The sequence below is a fragment of the Carcharodon carcharias genome, chromosome 21, assembly GCF_017639515.1.
Source record: "Carcharodon carcharias isolate sCarCar2 chromosome 21, sCarCar2.pri, whole genome shotgun sequence".
Lineage (NCBI taxonomy): Eukaryota > Metazoa > Chordata > Chondrichthyes > Lamniformes > Lamnidae > Carcharodon > Carcharodon carcharias.
The window spans coordinates 6,987,428-7,004,747 of NC_054487.1; the positions used below are offsets into that span (position 1 = coordinate 6,987,428).

Genomic DNA, 17,320 nt, shown 5'->3' on the forward strand with positions numbered 1-17,320 from the left:
TTGACGCTCAGCCTCCGCGAGGTAGAGGTCAGTGCGCCAGACAACAACAGCACCACCCTTGTCAGCGGGTTTGATGACAATGTCAGGGTTGGACCTGAGAGAATGGAGTGCAGTAAGTTCAGAGAGAGACAGGTTAGAATGGGTGAGAGGAGCAGAGAAATTGAGACGACTAATGTCGCGCCGACAGTTCTCAATGAAAAGATCAAGAGAAGGTAAGAATCCAGAGGGAGGGGTCCAGGTGGAGGGAGAATATTGGAGATGGGTAAAAGGATCCGTTGAACTGGGAGAGGACTCCTGCCCAAAGAAGTGAGCCCGGAGACGAAGACGGCGGAAGAAGAGTTCAGCATCATGCCGAGCCCGAAATTCATTGAGGTGAGGGCGTAAGGGTATGAAACTAAGTCCTTTGCTGAGCACTGAACATTCAGCATCGGAGAGGGGAAGGTCAGGGGGTATAGTGAATACACGGCTGGGGTTGGGATTGGAAGAAGGGGTGGGGACGGAGGACAGGCAGGGGTGGAGGGTCCTGATGGGTGTTGGTGTCGATGAGTTGTTGGAGCTTGCGTTCCTTAGCACTTGAGAGAAAGAGAAAAAGTTTCTTGTTGAGGCTTCAGATGAGCCGAAGGATAAAATGAAACTGGGGGCACGCGCAGCTTTGAAAAAGGGTACTGCGGTGCTGCTGGAGGGAGAGGTCGAGTGTGTTCATATGGCGGCGCATGGCACTGAGTGTGGATTTCAGAATGTGACGGGAACAGCAGTCCGAGAAACGTTTTATGTCCCACCCTGTAATCCTGGGTGGGTTCGAAACATGAGGGGTGGAATTTCAGTTGAAATCCACGTGGGGTAAGTCGGAGATGGAGACAGTCACTGAGAAAGGAGATGTGGCTGTGAAAGCGGGTTTTAGTAAACACCTTGTCAAACACCAGGAGGAAAATGGAAAGCAAGGAAGGTGAACAAGGCAAAAGAGAGATACAGAAATCTTGTCGCAGAGAGGAACAGAACTTCTTCAAGGAGGTAGGCATTTCTTGAAGAGCAGTGGCAGTCAATTAAACACAGAGATAAAAACAAAAAAACTGCGGATGCTGGAAATCCAAAACAAAAATAAAAAGAGAATTATCTGGAAAAACTCAGCAGGTCTGGCAGCATCGGCGGAGAAGAAAAGAGTTGACATTTCGAGTCCTCATGACCCTTCGACAGAACTTGAGTTCGAGTCCAAGAAAGAGTTGAAATATAAGCTGGTTTAAGGTGTGTGTGTGGGGGGAGGAGAGAGAGAGAGAGAGAGGTGGAGCGGGGGTGTGGTTGTAGGGACAAACAAGCAGTGATAGAAGCAGATCATCAAAAGATGTCAACAACAATAATACAAAAGAACACATAGGTGTTAAAGTTAAAGTTGGTGATATTATCTAAACGAATGTGCTAATTAAGAATGGATGGTAGGGCACTCAAGGTATAGCTCTAGTGGGGGTGGGGAGAGCATAAAAGATGTAAAAAAAAAATTTAAAAAAATAAATAAATAAGTTATTTTTTTTTTCTCTTTTTATAATGGAAATAGGTTCAAATATATATATATAAATATATATATATATATATATATATATACCACAAACAGCAAGGGACCCAACACTGATCCCTGTGGAACCCCATTGGACACAGCATTCAGTCACAAAAACACCCCTTAACCATCATCCTCTGCTTCCTGTCACTCAGCCAATCCTGGATCCAATTTGCCAAATTGCCTTGGATTCCATGGGCTCTTATCTTCGTTATCAGTCTCCCATGTGGAACCTTATCAAAAGCCTTGCTGAAGTCCAAGTAGATACATTGCTCTCATCTACACACCTGGTCATCTTTTCGAAAAATTCAATCAAATTGGTCAGACATGACTTCCCTTTAACTGTCCTTGACTAATCCCTGTCTCTCCAAGTGTAGATTAATTCTGTCCTCAGAATTGCTTCCAATAGTTTCCCCACCACTGAGGTTGGGCTGACTGGCCTGTAGTTCCCTGGTTTATCCCTTCCTCCCTTCTTGAATAATGGTACCACATTGACTGTCCTCCAGTCCTCTGGCACCTCTCCTGTGGCCAGAGAGGTATTGAAAATTATTGCTAGCGCCCCTGCTATCTCCTCCCCTGCCTCATTCAACAGCCTGGGATACATTTCATCCAGGCCTGGAGATTTATCTACTTTTAAGCCTGCCAGACCACTTAGAACCTCCTCCTTTTCTATGCTAATTTCTTTAATTATATCACAGTCCTTCTGTCTGATTTCCATACCCACGTTGTCCCTCTCACTTGTTGTCACTGACACAAAGTATTCATTTAAAACCCTACCTACATCTACCAGCTCCACACACAAATTACCACAATGGTCCTTACTGAGCCCTACTCTTTCCATAGTTATCCTCTTACTCTTAATGTACTTGTAAAATAACTTTGGAATTTCCTTTATTTTACCTGCCAATGTTTTTTCATGCCCCCTTTTTGCTCTCTTTATTTCCTTTTTAAGTTCCCCACTACACATTCTATACTTCTCTAGGGATTCTGCTGTTTTGAGCCCTCGGTATATGCCATCAGCCTCCCTTTTTCTCTTTATCCAATCCCGTCTATCCCTCGAAATACAGGGTTCCCTGGATTTGTTGGTCCCATCCTCTATCTTTACTGGAATATGTTGGCCCTGTTACCCTCCCTATTTCCTTCTTGAATGAGTCCCACTGCTCTTACGCAGGTTTACCTAAAAGTAGCTGCTCCCAGTCCACTCTGGTCAAATCATATCTGATCTTATTAGAATTGGCCTTGCCCCAATTTAGAACTCTGATTTCTGGCCCATCCTTGTCCTTTTCCATAACAACCTTGAATCTAACAGAGTTATGATCACTATCTGCAAAATGCTCCCCCACTGATACCTCTACCACTTGCCTAGCTTCATTCCCTAAAATTAAGTCCAGACTCTCGTGTAGGACCTTCTATGTACTGGCTTAAAAAGCTCTTCTAGATGCATTTTAAGAATTCCGCTCCCCCTAAACCTATCACACTATGACTAATCCAGTTAATGTTGAGGAAGTTGAAATCCCCCACTATTACTAACCTATTATTTTTACCCTTTTCTGAAATTTGCCTACATGTCTGCTCTTCTATTTCTCTCTGACTGTTTGGGGTCCCATAGTACACTCCCAGCAATGTGATTGCTCCTTTTTTGTTTTTAAGTTCTACCCATATGGCTTCATTTGAGAAGCTAAGATGTCATCCCTCCTTACTGCTATAATTGATTCCTTGATCAATATTGCGATACCCCCTCCTGTTTTACCTCCTTCCCTGTCTCACCTGAAGACCCTGTATCCTGGAATATTGAACAGCCAACCCCGCCCCCCTTCTCAACCATGTCTCTGTGACAGCAATGACATCATACTCCCATGTGTTAATTTGTGCCCTCAACTCATCTGCCATATTCGTCAGACCCCTTGGGTTAAGATAACTACCATCCAACCTTGCCAAACTGCCTTATGCCTTAACTGGCCTATAATTTCTATGCCTTTCAGACTCACTTGCCCTCTCTTCTAATTTTGGCTGTGTATCTCCCCCTGCTGAACCTCCTCTCAGGATCCCACCCCCCTGCCAAGTTAGTTTAAACCCTTCCCAACAGCATTAGCAAATGTCCCTGCAAGGTTGTTGGTCCCATTCCGGTTCAGGTGCAACCCATCCACCTTGTACAGGTCCCACCGACCCCAGAAATGGTCCCAATGTCCCAGAAATCTCAAGCCCCCCCTCCTGCACCATCTGTCCAGCCACACATTCATCTGGACTAACCTCCTATTTCTATACTCATTAGCGCGTGGCACCAGAAGTAATCCAGAGATTACTACCTTTGAGATCCTGTTTTTTAATCTGCTTCCTAGCTGCCTAGATTCTACTTGTAGGACCTCATCCCTCTTTCTACCTATGTCGTTGGTACCAATATGTACCACAATCTCAGTGTTTGTTTGCCCTCCCCCTTTACAATGCCCTGCAGCGGTTCAGTGACATCCTTGACCCTGGCACCAGGGAGGCAACATACCATCCTGGAGTCACGTCTATGGCCACAGAAACGTCTGTCTGTTCCCCTCACTATCGAGTCTCCTACTACTATTGCTCTTCCCCTCTTTTTCCTCCCTCCCCGTGCAGCTGAGTCACTCCCAGTGCCATGAGCGTAGCTGCTCTCCCCAGAGGAACCGTCACTCTCACCATTTTCCAACACAGAAAAACGGTTCTCGAGCGAGATGCACCCTGGGGATTTCCTGACTATCTGCCTGACACCTTTCTTCTTCTGACTGATGGTCACCTATTCCCTCTCTGTCTGCACTTTCGTTAGCCATGGGGTGACCACGTCTAAAAATGTGCTATCCACAAAACTCTCAGCCTCACCGATGTGCCTCAGTGTCTCCAGCTGCTGCTCAGGCTCCGAAATTCAGAGCTGAAGTAGCTGCAGCTGGTGGCACTTCCTGCACATGTGGTTGGTCAGAGGACAAGAAGCACCTAGGACTTCCCACATGTTGCAGGTGGCACATAACACGGGACTGAGCTGCCCTGCCTTGCCTCTAGTTGAAAAAAAACATTTCAGTAAATTTAGCTGAGTTGCTGCTTGCCAAATTCACGCAGTGTTTTATCATTTTTCAAAGCTAACAGTTCTGATTTTGATTATAAAAGAGAGAAAGGTTTGCATTAGTATAGTGCCTTTCACCATTTCAGGATATCCCAGAGCGCTGTACAACCAATTAGGTATTCTGAAATATCACCACGGTGGTAAGGTAAGAAACATGGCAAGCAAAATGCGCATAGCAAGATCGCACCAAGAACGAGATAACAACAAGATCTATTATTATAGGTTTAGGAGTACAATGGTAAACTAAATATGGTTTGTAGTTAGAGCTTGCTTGGAATTAGAAGGGAAATTCTGTATTCACACATGGAGCCGTGTTGAATGGTAACCTGCATGAATTCAGGCACCAATACTCTAGCTTTAAGTATGGGTTACTAAATTTACCTGTAACTCTTCTTAGGTAAAACACTGGTCATGCAGAATGTTGTACTAAACTGCCTTATTATTTCAAGGGCTGGCAAAAATGTTATCTTGTACTGCCATATCTTGTCCCAAGCTGAGTGGAGTGGATGCTTCTAGCAAACCTATTCTAAAACTGGTCATAAAACATTTCCCTCCCTAGGGGGAACTTTTGTGATCTCTATTGTGAAATGGTCAATGTTGGACATACAGCATGTCCTAACCACAAGTGTGAACACTCTAACCTGGATTTTCACCATAACAGAGAGCCCCCATTCTTTTTGAGCTCTCTACTGTCCAAACACACAGTGCGTCATGTACAAGCGTAAGTAAATATATTCAAGAAATGCTCAAATGTGCTATAAACTATGTGTAAAGTGTAACCATGGCGAACCCATCAGTGCTCAAGGTGAAGTGATGTATTGCGCTCTCACACACTCCTATAAAGTGCCCCACCCTTCTCAGTGTTGCCTCGGAGGAGGTGGAGACAGGCTGCTCACTTCTCTGTCTAAACAGCAATAAGGAGTTTGGTGGGCTGGCCTCGTTGTGCAGGGCCCCATTGGGGACCTACTTCAGACTGCGGCCTCCCTATCTCTGTAGGGGCAGCTGTGGTCACTGGCACATGCGCGGTAGACGGGGGCCTGTGGCAGAGGGGGGCCAGGAAGGTGGAGGAAGTTGAGGGTACTGAGGAGCTCTCAGTACCTTCACCCTCCTCATTGACCTCCATAGCCCTGAGTTAGCCTCCAGGTGGGGTTAATGGGGCTAGATGCTGTTGCGTAACAGTCATTCATTCCAGTAACTGCTGTGTCAACAGTGTAATCATCCTGTTAAGGGTATGCAGCTCCTCATGCATTCCTTGAATGTTAGCACTCATACTCTGAGTGAACTGATCCAGGCTACGGAGTGAGACTTGCACCCTTTCCTGGCCGAAACTCTGCTCTTGCATCCACTCAGAGTGCTGCTGCGTGTGTCCCTCAATGGGATTGGCCAATCTCTCACAGTCGGAGCTCATGCAGCTGAGTCGCTGGGACAATGTGGAGCTCATGACGGTGATGAGCTCCTCCATTCACAGTCCAAGAGGTCCCACTGCCTCAGGGAACTGCCAGATGTCTGCACATCTGCTGATTATGTAAATATTGGGTGACTTCCAAGGCTCCACATTCCTGCCCTCTGGAGCATCATCGTGACTTTTCCCCCTTCTCTGAGAGGGACTGTGCACAAATATCTCTGATGCTGACATATCCTCCTGTACTCTGGTGGGGTGATTTTTGCTCTATGCCACCGACTCTGCATGTGTGCTACATTCCTCCGAAGTGCTGGTATCTGTGTTGGCAGAGTGTGACTAAGTCTAATGCGATGCTCTCTCTTCAGACATCTCTTCTTCCTCTTGGTGTCTGAGGGATGATCTGGCCCGGCAGTGGGGTGAGGGTGGGGGTGGGGAGTAGGAGGGAGCAGAGCTGGGACCTGTGAGAGATACAAAAGAAGTTATTTAAGTATAGCCCTTCTCATTGTGAATGCACTCTTTGATGCATGACATTGCCGTAACCATGCTCACAGCACCTGGATGACGGAACCCCATCCTTGCACTCCCTCTCATGCCAATGCCCGATTGTGCTCAGTGAACTGATATCATGACCTCCACCATTGCCACCATGTGCCAAGGTGATTTCAATCTCACCTGTTCATGGCAATTCACCAACACTAGCAGACAGCTGTTCAGACACCCTGGCAATCTCCATGGCTTCTATTCCATGGGACAGATGCATCTCAGCCAGGTTGACCCACCCCCATTCCAGGTCATCTCAGTGGTGTTTTTTGCATTTTTGGTCTATAATAATATGAATTCATGTTAATCTGATATATATAGTGCCTGGAGGAATCTTGATGTTCACTGTGCTTGTGCATCACAGTGCTCGTTCACATGTGTTCTGTGCATACCTACATGAGCTGTGCACACATGCCCCACTTCAGCACTGAGACTTGTATGTGCCAGGTCTTGCATTTTAGCTGCAGCCATGTAGATATGACCCTTTCCTTGGACCTCTGTCCAATGAGCCAAGCTACTCACCTTGCCAGAATGCAGAACACCATTGAACCTTTCCCTGCACTGATCCATGAGCTCAGATGGTCTCCTGTTGCACTCACTGCAGCCGCTATTTGAATCCAGGTCTCCTTGCTGGCTGCAGGGGGCATTATGGCAGCCAGGAGGATAGAGGACCGGTCTTCTCTTCTGGATCTATTCCACCAAAATGTGAAGGCCCTGGTCAGAAAAGCATGGGGCAGCTGGACCCATCTCTTCCCCCATGTTTCCTCTGTGTGACATTCTATGAATAAAAATGTAAGGCGAAAAGAGACATGAGCCATTCAGATTACAATGCTCTTATTCACTTTTGTGTGCTGACATGCACTAACAATTTTCACCAATCTTCATTGATAACTGCTAAGGTTTGGTGGAGAAAATGGCTCTGTGCAATGTGTCATATATGTTGCAGCCGTGACTCCAAGGTAACATGCTGTGCTCCGTGACCGCTGACTGCACTATTGGTTTCCCCCCTCTGTCACATTGTTATGCCGTGACAGTGTACAGCTGTGAGGGACTTGGTTAAGGGTCAACAGTGTGGGCATATGCCGATAGATGGGTGGCAAGAGTGCAAGTGGATGGGATAATGAACGTGGCACCATTCATTAGTCATCCACCCACTGAGTTTTGGCAGCTAACTACATGACTGCATAATATCTGTACCAGGTATTGGTGGTAAGATGATGGCTGTGTCTTGTGAATCCACTCCATGCTTTCAGTGGTTCAGTAGAGTACACTCTGATTAGACAACAGCAATGACAACTCTCCCATCTATTCCAGGATCAGCTAGCAGTTGGGCAACACTTACAGCTTTGGCACTTACCGGACAAGGCAAAGAGGCACAGGGACTTCAGCAGTGGCCCATTTTTTTATATACATCCGAGTTGCCATGTTCACCAGTAACCAGCTCCGCACCGTGTTCACCAGTTCCACAACATATTTTTTCAAGAAACAATCTCTAATACACTCTATGAACTCTCCTTCAAGGCTACCCTTGCCAGTTTGATTAGTCCAGTCTATATACATAATAAAATCCCCCATGATTATTGTTGTGCCTTTCTTATATGCTCCCAGTATTTCCTGGTTTATACTGTTCCCTACTGCTGAACTACTGTTTGTGGATCTATAGATTACTCCCACCAGGGACTTTTTTCCCTTGCTATTTCTAATTTCTACCCAGACTGACTCTACGTCCTGCTCTCCAGTGCCTATATCATTCCTCACTATAGCACTGATCTCTTCCTTTACTAACAAAGCTACACCACCTCCTTTTCTTTCCTGACTATCCTTCCTTGAGTGGCTGTCCCCAACATAGCTGCCTTCAGTAAAAGAAGATGGAAAGAGGAATTGAGCAGGCGGTGTCATAGAAAGAGCACTCTGTTTATTTAATCTCTCTTTTGTTCATGGACTTTATGCTTCAGAGCTGTATTTAGAGGATACAATTTGACCAAAAACCCGTTGCAGTGATCTTCAGGGTTAAGATCACTTGTTCATATTTTATCCCTATTTATGTTGACTTTGAAATTGGTATGCTGTACAAAATGGCTACTCCTAAGCTGTCAATCAGCATCTATGGGAAGCAGGAAAGACTAAGGTATCACTAAGTGTGCACGTTTCTCCATTAGTAACATTTAGGATCATGAAGCAATTCAGTGAAATATATTTGACCATTATTGAACTATTGCACCTAAAAGTCAGACCTATTAAGTCTCATCCATTTGGGTCTAAACATGCAACTTTGTTCGATGTATCTGATATTTAAAAATCTGAGTGTTTTAAACTGGATTTGTGACCTCTCTAACTTTCCAATAAATTTTGAAAGTTCTGTATAAATCCTAAAGACAAAACATTTCTTAGATATTTCTCTCTTGTGTGTGTTTTAGGTAGCTGCAATCTACCGAGATCCGAGTGTTGGAAACCTCATCAACGTTGTTATAGTGAAGTTAATTGTGATTCATAATGAACAGGTAAGCCCAAATCTTTGCTAATTATAGTGATCTGTCACCGAACACTTTGCATTGAAGTATTCTAGATCAAATACGGATCGCTATATGAAGATACCTAATCTTAATTGAGCACTATTTTCTTCTATTTGTAGTAAGTCCACTTCCAATGTTTTAAAATTTTATACGCGGGATGGGACTGATGATGGTGATGGGCATTCGTTCTTCTTTCCTAAGTTATCCTGAGAATATGTTGACGGGCCTTCTCCTTGTACTTCTGCAGAGTTTGTGGTGATGATGCTTCCACAATTGGGTGTTGGGTTGGGAAATCTAGGATAGCGGCCCAGAAATGACCATCTTTTCTGAGCCATCATACTCATCACCTCCATTCATTTATCTAATACTATGGAAACAGAATGATAATGACACACTGTTCCACATCCCACTCCCTGCATCAGGCTTCAGTGCCACATTTGACTCATTCACTTTGTTGTCCCATTTTTTGATTTGTTTGCACCATTTGTCACACATGCCTGTCAGGTTCACTGACAAAGTACAACCAAAATTTACCAGTAAAACGATGTGGAATCCAAGCCAGTCAGATCGATCAAAGGAATTCAGTTCCTACAGAAATGATTTCAATCAGAACTCAGCAATTGCAAGCTGAACAAAATTTACCAATAAAAAGGACAGAAATTGACCCAAACCAATCAAATCACTAAGAACACTTCTGGAAAAATTTTTCTTGTGCTACTTTTCCCTTAGTCTGCCAACTGTGCAGATATTTAAAAAAACTATACAATAGCCTAGCTAATGCCAAAAATTGAAAAAATATGTTTAACTTGTCCATAAAACAGTCTAATTCTTGTCAGAAATGTATCTATTAAGATATGACCTCTGAATCCTAACGTGTGCGAAGTCTGGCCCCACTGCAAACTGGCACACAATGCACCTGGCACTTCACTAGACTGCCTTGATCCCATCCTGTTACTTCCTGTCATGTACTCCTTCCACTTGTAGCTCTGACCAGTTTTTAGTTCATGCTGTTAAATGATTTCTGTGATTTTTGTTCCAAATTCAAGAAATAAAAACATGAATTAGGTAAATATTTAATGAAGGCAGCCTATTGACAGGTTGCTTAGAATAGTTCATACTCTCAGATCAAAACTATTCTATGTAGACCTCAGCTGTAGTATTGTCTAATTTTGGCAACCACACATCAGGAAAGATTTCAAGGATTTGGAGAGGGTGCAGAGGTGATTTACCAGAGTGATACCAGGGATGAGGGACTTCATTAGAGCAGAGACTAGAGAAACGGGCAGTGATATCCTTAGAGCAGAGAAGGTTAAGGGGAGATTTTAATAGCGGTACTAAAGTTATGAAGGACTTTCTTCCTAACTAACAGTAATACAGCAACTCATTGATGGTCTATATATAAACTGGTAGAAATAGGTGTAATGCCCTCATATGCCTTCTATCACTAGTCGTAATCCTGTAACCCACAAATATTCACCCTGTAATTACAAACAGGATTCCACTGTACTGCTCAAGCTCTGTCCCAGTTAATGTAATCAATGCTACTATTAAAAGGCTGCTTCTCTCCCTTTATCTCATTGACCTGTGGTTTAGACTCAAGTTCTGTGTGAAGTTGACAATTCCAAACTGAGGGCCACATTCGACTGTCTTTCTTTTCTCCCTATCCAGCAATCTATCCCAGAATTTCTCTCCCATCCCCTGCAGATCCCCGATCACCAACTACTTCCCCCATCAAATCCAACCCAGTCAGGAACTTCTCTCTGCTCCATCTCTCTTCCCTTCCCTTCCTCATCCCCAGATACCTGGATGTTTCTCCACTAACCAGTCCTGTATCTGGTCACCCCAAGTTAACAGCAGTGATATTATTTAGCTGGAGGTGGTTTCTCTGTACTATGGAATTTTAAGGGAAAAGTTCTCCAGGGCCACTAGCGTTGATGCACACAGGGATTCATTCCAGACAATCTAGGAAGGTTGGCAGCCTGAATAACATTACAGATGTTCCCAATTTAAGTTCAGCACTATGATTTCCCATGTTTGGTAAATGTGAGTTAGATATAGAATAAAGTGCATCGGCCTCTCTGCCTGATAAAATTTGTCTCCTGTGGCCCAGTTGTGTTGGATTGTAGGTGTTTTTTTTTGCTGTGGACCCATCCTCAGTGGGAACTGAGTGGAGACTATCCAAACTAATTTCTTTTATAGGAAAGAAGACTGAAGCTGTGCTGCACTAGTCTAGGGTAAGAGTGCCAATTCTGGATGTTTTCCTGGAAGTTTCTTTACACGTCTTACCACCTCCGATTGCGCTGTCATGTTAAACAGCCTTTTTTGCCCCAGCCCCAATATTTTGGACAACTAAGAAACACAATTGTTCAAATCAGATGAAAACACCATTTATTATAATGCCCATCTGATTTTGTCTTGGTTGCATGCAGTAAAGTACTAATGACTAGTCTGAGCTGGATTCCTGCCTCTGTCCTTGGGAGTGAATGGACAGATTGCCAGACAACCATGTGGTCCTTGACCCTGAAAACGGTGATTTTTCTTTCTTTTCTGGCACAGAGAATGCAAGCAAGAATGAATACAAATTTCTGTAATTAATGCATCAGATTCATCTTGAACTACATTAGCATTCTTTCTAAGTTGAAATTTGTTAGGAATTGTGTGGGTGCTTTCTTAACAATTTGAAATATCACTTACCTGGTTTGAACTAAAATGGAAAAGACCTGATATTAAAAGTAGTGTTGCTTTCAGAAGCATTTTGAATTGTGTATCCATTTACAGAGGTCACCATGAATATTGCATTAAGGCTGGTGATTATCCCACTGTATGTACTCCAGCACTACTTGGCTCTAATCTGACAAACTTTGTCATCCCTTTATATCCATGTAACAGCTCAGAATAAGCCAGCAAGAGAATGCTGTGAATTGAAGTACAATCCATACTGCATTGCCTGTGGAGAAGCAGCTAGTATATACCCACAAACAATAACTCACAACAAAATAGAAGAAATCATTTTTTAAAAATTTGACTGTGAAATTTTAGTTTCACTGACCCAATGCCAGCCATCCTGATTGGCTATGCTCCCCTGATTTTGGAAAAAGCTCCCTTTGTAGGGAACTAACCTTTGGAGGCTATTTTGGGGCAAGGAAGAAGTGCAATGTAGAGAGAGAAGATTCATGTGATTGACAAATTAATACTTTGAAAACTAAGGGCAATTTAAATATCAGTGCTGGCTGGACTCCACAGATGCTTTCACACAAGGAACAAATGCGTCTGAGGTAACAGAATAAAGAAGAACTTGTCAAACACTGTGAGAGTCCAGATGGGGGAAATGTGATCACAGTTACACATTAGAACCTTTTCCCCAGAAGGTTTGTTGACAGTGTAGTACAACAAGACTATGCTTAGGTGCAAGGCTATTATTACTGCATAACTTTTAATATGCCACTACAGGAAGTTCCCCCTTTCTTGTTTGTCTACTCACATCTGCTCATCTACTGAAAGGATTGATTTCCTTGTTTTTTTGACTAAGAAATCCAGGTGAGGGACCAAAACCTCAAAGTGCAGGAACCAAAGCCTCAAAGTGAAGGACACCACTAAGTTAAAAAGAGTAACAGAAAATGACTTGGTAAATCCAGAAAACGTGGTTAGATCAAAAGCAGAATACTGCGGATGCTGGAAATCTGAAATAAAAACAGAAAATGCTGGAAATACTCAGCAGGTCTGGCAGCATCTGTGGAGAGAGAAACACAGTGGACGTTTCAGGTGATGACCTTTCATAAGAACTGGTTAGATGATGCCTGGCTTTGTGTTTTAGCGACTGAAGGTTATAGGACAAAAGAACTGTTGAAATTAAGGAGTTCCTTAGTGTTGAGGTTCCTGGAAAGGATGAACTGATGTCGGAGAAAATTTGGTGACTCTCATTTTCAGCCCATTCACTTACTGACCTATACTGAAACAACATGCTACTTCTGCAGTCCCTACGTGAATTGCAAGAGAAGGAAGAGCAGGGGTAGAAGGGTGTATATAGAGTTTGGAAGGGACAAAATTTAGAGCAACATTGACCAAGGCAGGATATTGACAAAAATAAAAACAACAATGAAGAATAAATTTACCGGGCTATGGATTTCACAGGCACCAGTCACCTGCATCTTGCAGATAATGTTCTCAAGTGCCTATTTCTCTTAGGTGAGACTTGATATTGAGCATTGGCAGGTGATTTGACCACTAGGGGGCATCATAGCCAAGCCCAATCCTATCTTAATGATGGATACCTGCACATGTCTAATAGCGTAAAGTATAGCAATCGACAATGGATGTTCTGGCCTAATTTCCACCCCCCCACCCCTGCACTCCAATCCAGTGAAATAAGCCAATTGCAGCACCTACATTCACAAACTGTCACCTGTAGGATAACTTTCTAATGCTAATGAGACCATTCCAGTTCCGTCATTCTTTCATCCAGGGTTTATATTTTAGGGTTTTAGAAGTGCAGTGTCTTATCCAATTCCTTGAGGCAGCTAACAGTTTCTGTTTAAGTTTAAGCCCTGGTTTTTAGGTACATCCCAGTGTATGTATTGTGATTATTTCTGCTGGTAGCAATAACATGGAATGGATGATGGCTCTCAGGAGCCTGGACAGAGAAACTGGATCCCTGCCTGGAGTACGCCCAGAGAGAGTAATGAAGGTAGAAGAGCTCATGCCAAAATAAGGAAAAGCTTTGACACAACGTTAAACCCTTCCCTGGAATTTCCCATAATCTTAGCTGCTAATGTGTTGCACATTGGCCTCGCTTGTATCAAGTGACCACTGCAGCTAGGTCCATTCTGAATTGATGCAAGGTCAGGATTTAAGGGGAAGTTGTTAGTTTTCAATTGCCACATTTTCTAAACCGCTATTTAAGGGCAGTTTTATGATGCTAGTTGCTTTTTGAAGGTGTTAAGCCAGGCTTCCAGCTGGAAAAGTTACAGTTGTCACAACTATAACCTAGAACACGGGCATTTTAATAGGCATCCTGTTCCTTGAGGGAAGAGGAGAAGAAAAGAGAGAGAGAAATGGCAGACAAATGAAACTGCATCTTATGTGGATTGTTTGCGCCAACTAGACCCATGCAGCACTTCAGTCATACCACTGGGCATCATAACCCATTAATCTGCTTGAAATCCAAGTATTCTATAGCATTCATGAGAGACAGTCTAATTAGGCTCAACAACTTTGTTCTTGGCAGCTCTGCTGCAAATGTCTTACAAGATACCACGTGCTCCATGGTTAACATCAGTGACCAGAGCCCATTGTGTACTAGTATCATGACACAGGTAATAGTTTCTCCTCACTTGCCCTCAGCAAAAGCAAGAATGTTTGTCATTTCTGATAATTATTTAAAATTGCAATGTTCAATTATCATCCTTTAATTATAGATCTCGTGAGGTCTGAAACCAAAGGCTCAATAACTGAGCAAAGGTGCAAGTTGCCTCTCGGGCCAGCATGTCTCTGCTGCTCCTTCTCACCTCTGCGCTTTCTGTTACCTATTATAACTCACTGACTAAGTCTACTAGGTGGATGTACCTGTGCAGGTCTTCATACAAGTCACTGTGAGAAGTTGTCTTATGGTTGAGACATTGCTTCCTGTGGTATACCTGAAGAAAGTGAAGAGCAGAAGGTATTAGGTTTGTGCTAGCTTCATAAATAGAATATATAGGATATAGGACTTAGGAGCAGGAGTAGGCCATTCAGCCTTTCGAGCCTGTTCCACCACCCAATGAGATCATGGTTGATCACCTGTTGAAATATTTATTACATGAAAATAGAATGGGATAAAGTTTGTACTCAACACATGGTCAGTAATCTGTTGGTGTGATTGCTCAGACATTATAGAAGCTGCCCAATGTCCAATCTGTGTTTTACAAGTGAGAAATCCATTTGGCCAGGTTACTGTCAATGCAATGATGATGGAAATTTACACCAATGTGTCACATAGCATTGTTTCAGTATAGGCCAATAAGTGAATGGGTTAGATGAAAAGGCACTTGGGATAATATTACTGCCTTCATCCTTTGGACTACATCTAGTCTGATGATCTGCAAATTGGCACCTTCAAATGCTTTCAGGGTTTACTATAATATGGCTATATTCTTCCAGGGCCATTGAGTAAAGTCGGAGGATTGAACCATAGAACCATAGAAAAGTTACAGCACAGAAGGAGGCCATTCGGCCCATCTTGTCCATGCCAGCCCGAGGATACCCTGGGTGCCCTTTGTAATCCCACCTTCCTGCTCCCGGCCCATAGCTCTGCGGCTTACAGCACTTAAGATGCAGATCCAGGTACTTTTTAAAAGAGTTTAGAGTTTCTGCCTCTACCACCAACTTGGGTAGAGAATTCCAGACACCCACTACCCTCTGCACACAAAAGTTCTTCCTCATGTCCCCCCGACACCATCTGCCACTTATCTTGAATCTAGGTCCCCTGGTTCTAGAATTCACTACCAAGGGAAATAATTTTATCCTGTCCACTCTATCTATTCCCCTCAATTTTGTACACCTCAATCAAGACACCTCTCAGCCTTCTTTGTTCTAAAGAAAATAACCCCAACCTATCCAATCTCTCCTCGTAGCTACACTTTTCTAACTCTGGCAACATTCTTGTAAACCTCCTCTGCACTCTCTCCAGAGCTATTACGTCCTTCCTGTAATGTGGTGATCAGAACTGCACACAATACTCTAGTTGTGGCCTCACCAGCGTTTTATACAATTCCAACGTTATATCCTTACTTTTATATTCTATACTTCTGCCAATGAAGGAGAGCATTCCATATGCCTTCTTTACAGCCTTGTCTACTTGAATTGCTGCCTTCAGGAACCTGTGTACTTGTACGCCAAGATCTCTCACTTCATCTACCCCTCTTAGTATATTCGCATTTATTTTGTAATCCCTGTAACTGTTTGACCTCCCTAAATGTATGACCTCACAGTTCTCTATGTTAAAATCCATCCGCCACTTTACCACCCACTCCACCAACCCATTTATATTGTTTTGGAGATTATGGCTATCCTCTACACTATCCACTACTCGGCCAATTCACTCCAGCTCCTTCACACCTCCTTTCCTCGGTCACTCACTCTCACTCATTCACTCACACTCACTCACAGCCACACATCTACACACTCGAGCACAATTCTGTATGACACTATTTTATACAATGCATGTTTGAAGTGATGTCATGCAGCCTTCTAACCCATGTTGCTCTTCACATTCTGTCAGTGAGCATTCTTTCATTAAGGTACCTGGACTTACAAGTAGAGAAAGAGAATCAAGAGGTCAGAAATATGAGGAGCACGTGTAGCAGTTGGAACAGCTATCATGCAACCCCTTGTGGGTGTGATTACACATACATGTATCATTAGGAAGATTCAGATGGAAGGAGTGTTGGGGAAAGTCCCTTCAATGATTTTAGTGTGAGAAGGAAAGGCATGCTTTGTGGCATGCTCACCTGGCCCACTGACTTGAATTAAGGTTGTGGTATTTAGCTTCTTTGGTAAAGTCCCTTCCTTAGAATAATCTTAACCTGTGGGTGGTTATAGCCCCAGTGATGTGCTGCTCCACTTCCCCATGTGCACTCTGCAGCTTGCTTATGTGAACAGTGTCTTTGGGTGTTCAACAGGATGACTCTTCCCCCAACAGCACTTTGGCAATTGGAGCAGTAAAAGCCATCCGTCTTCCTGATTCATTTATTACAGCCTAGAAAACTAGCAACAGCTTCAGAAAAGTTAGCACAATCCCCTGGAAACTGACAACTCAACAATGACCTTGATTATAAACCTGTGACATGAGTAAACAAGCAGTTACGTGGGTATTGTAACACTGCTGTTGAAAATTCGTATTGGAGCAAAAAAAAGCAAAATTATTCATCTATTTGCCTAACAGTTATTGCCCCATTTCCAAACCCCCATCACATCTGTTTACATGTCAACACCTTCCATTTCCCCTTTCCTGCTACCCTCTCTCCCTTTCTCCATCTCCTTTATTTTCATCCATTTGTCCCCTTCACTCTCCTCTATCACCTCAGCCCTGCACCGACCTGACTGCTGCCATTAATAGACCTGTCTATTCTGGTCCAATTCGAATGGGTTGGATTGGACCAGCCCTGAAGGAAATCCAGCCATTACAGTACTCTGAGTGGAAACCTCTATTCTCTCAAGTATCACCACCTGCCAGATGCAGTGGCTGGAAACCCTTTCAT

At 43.5% G+C, this 17,320-nt stretch overlaps 1 protein-coding gene across 1 annotated transcript in view; it reads left to right on the top strand.

The window, feature by feature from the left end:
* LOC121293232 (A disintegrin and metalloproteinase with thrombospondin motifs 20-like) overlaps positions 1–17,320 on the top strand; it is a 440,993-nt gene that overhangs the window by 129,531 nt on the left and 294,142 nt on the right. The window contains exon 5 of the mRNA XM_041216086.1: positions 8,991–9,074. Within this exon, the coding sequence (XP_041072020.1) occupies positions 8,991–9,074 (84 nt within the window). The remainder of the gene's footprint in view (positions 1–8,990; positions 9,075–17,320) is intronic.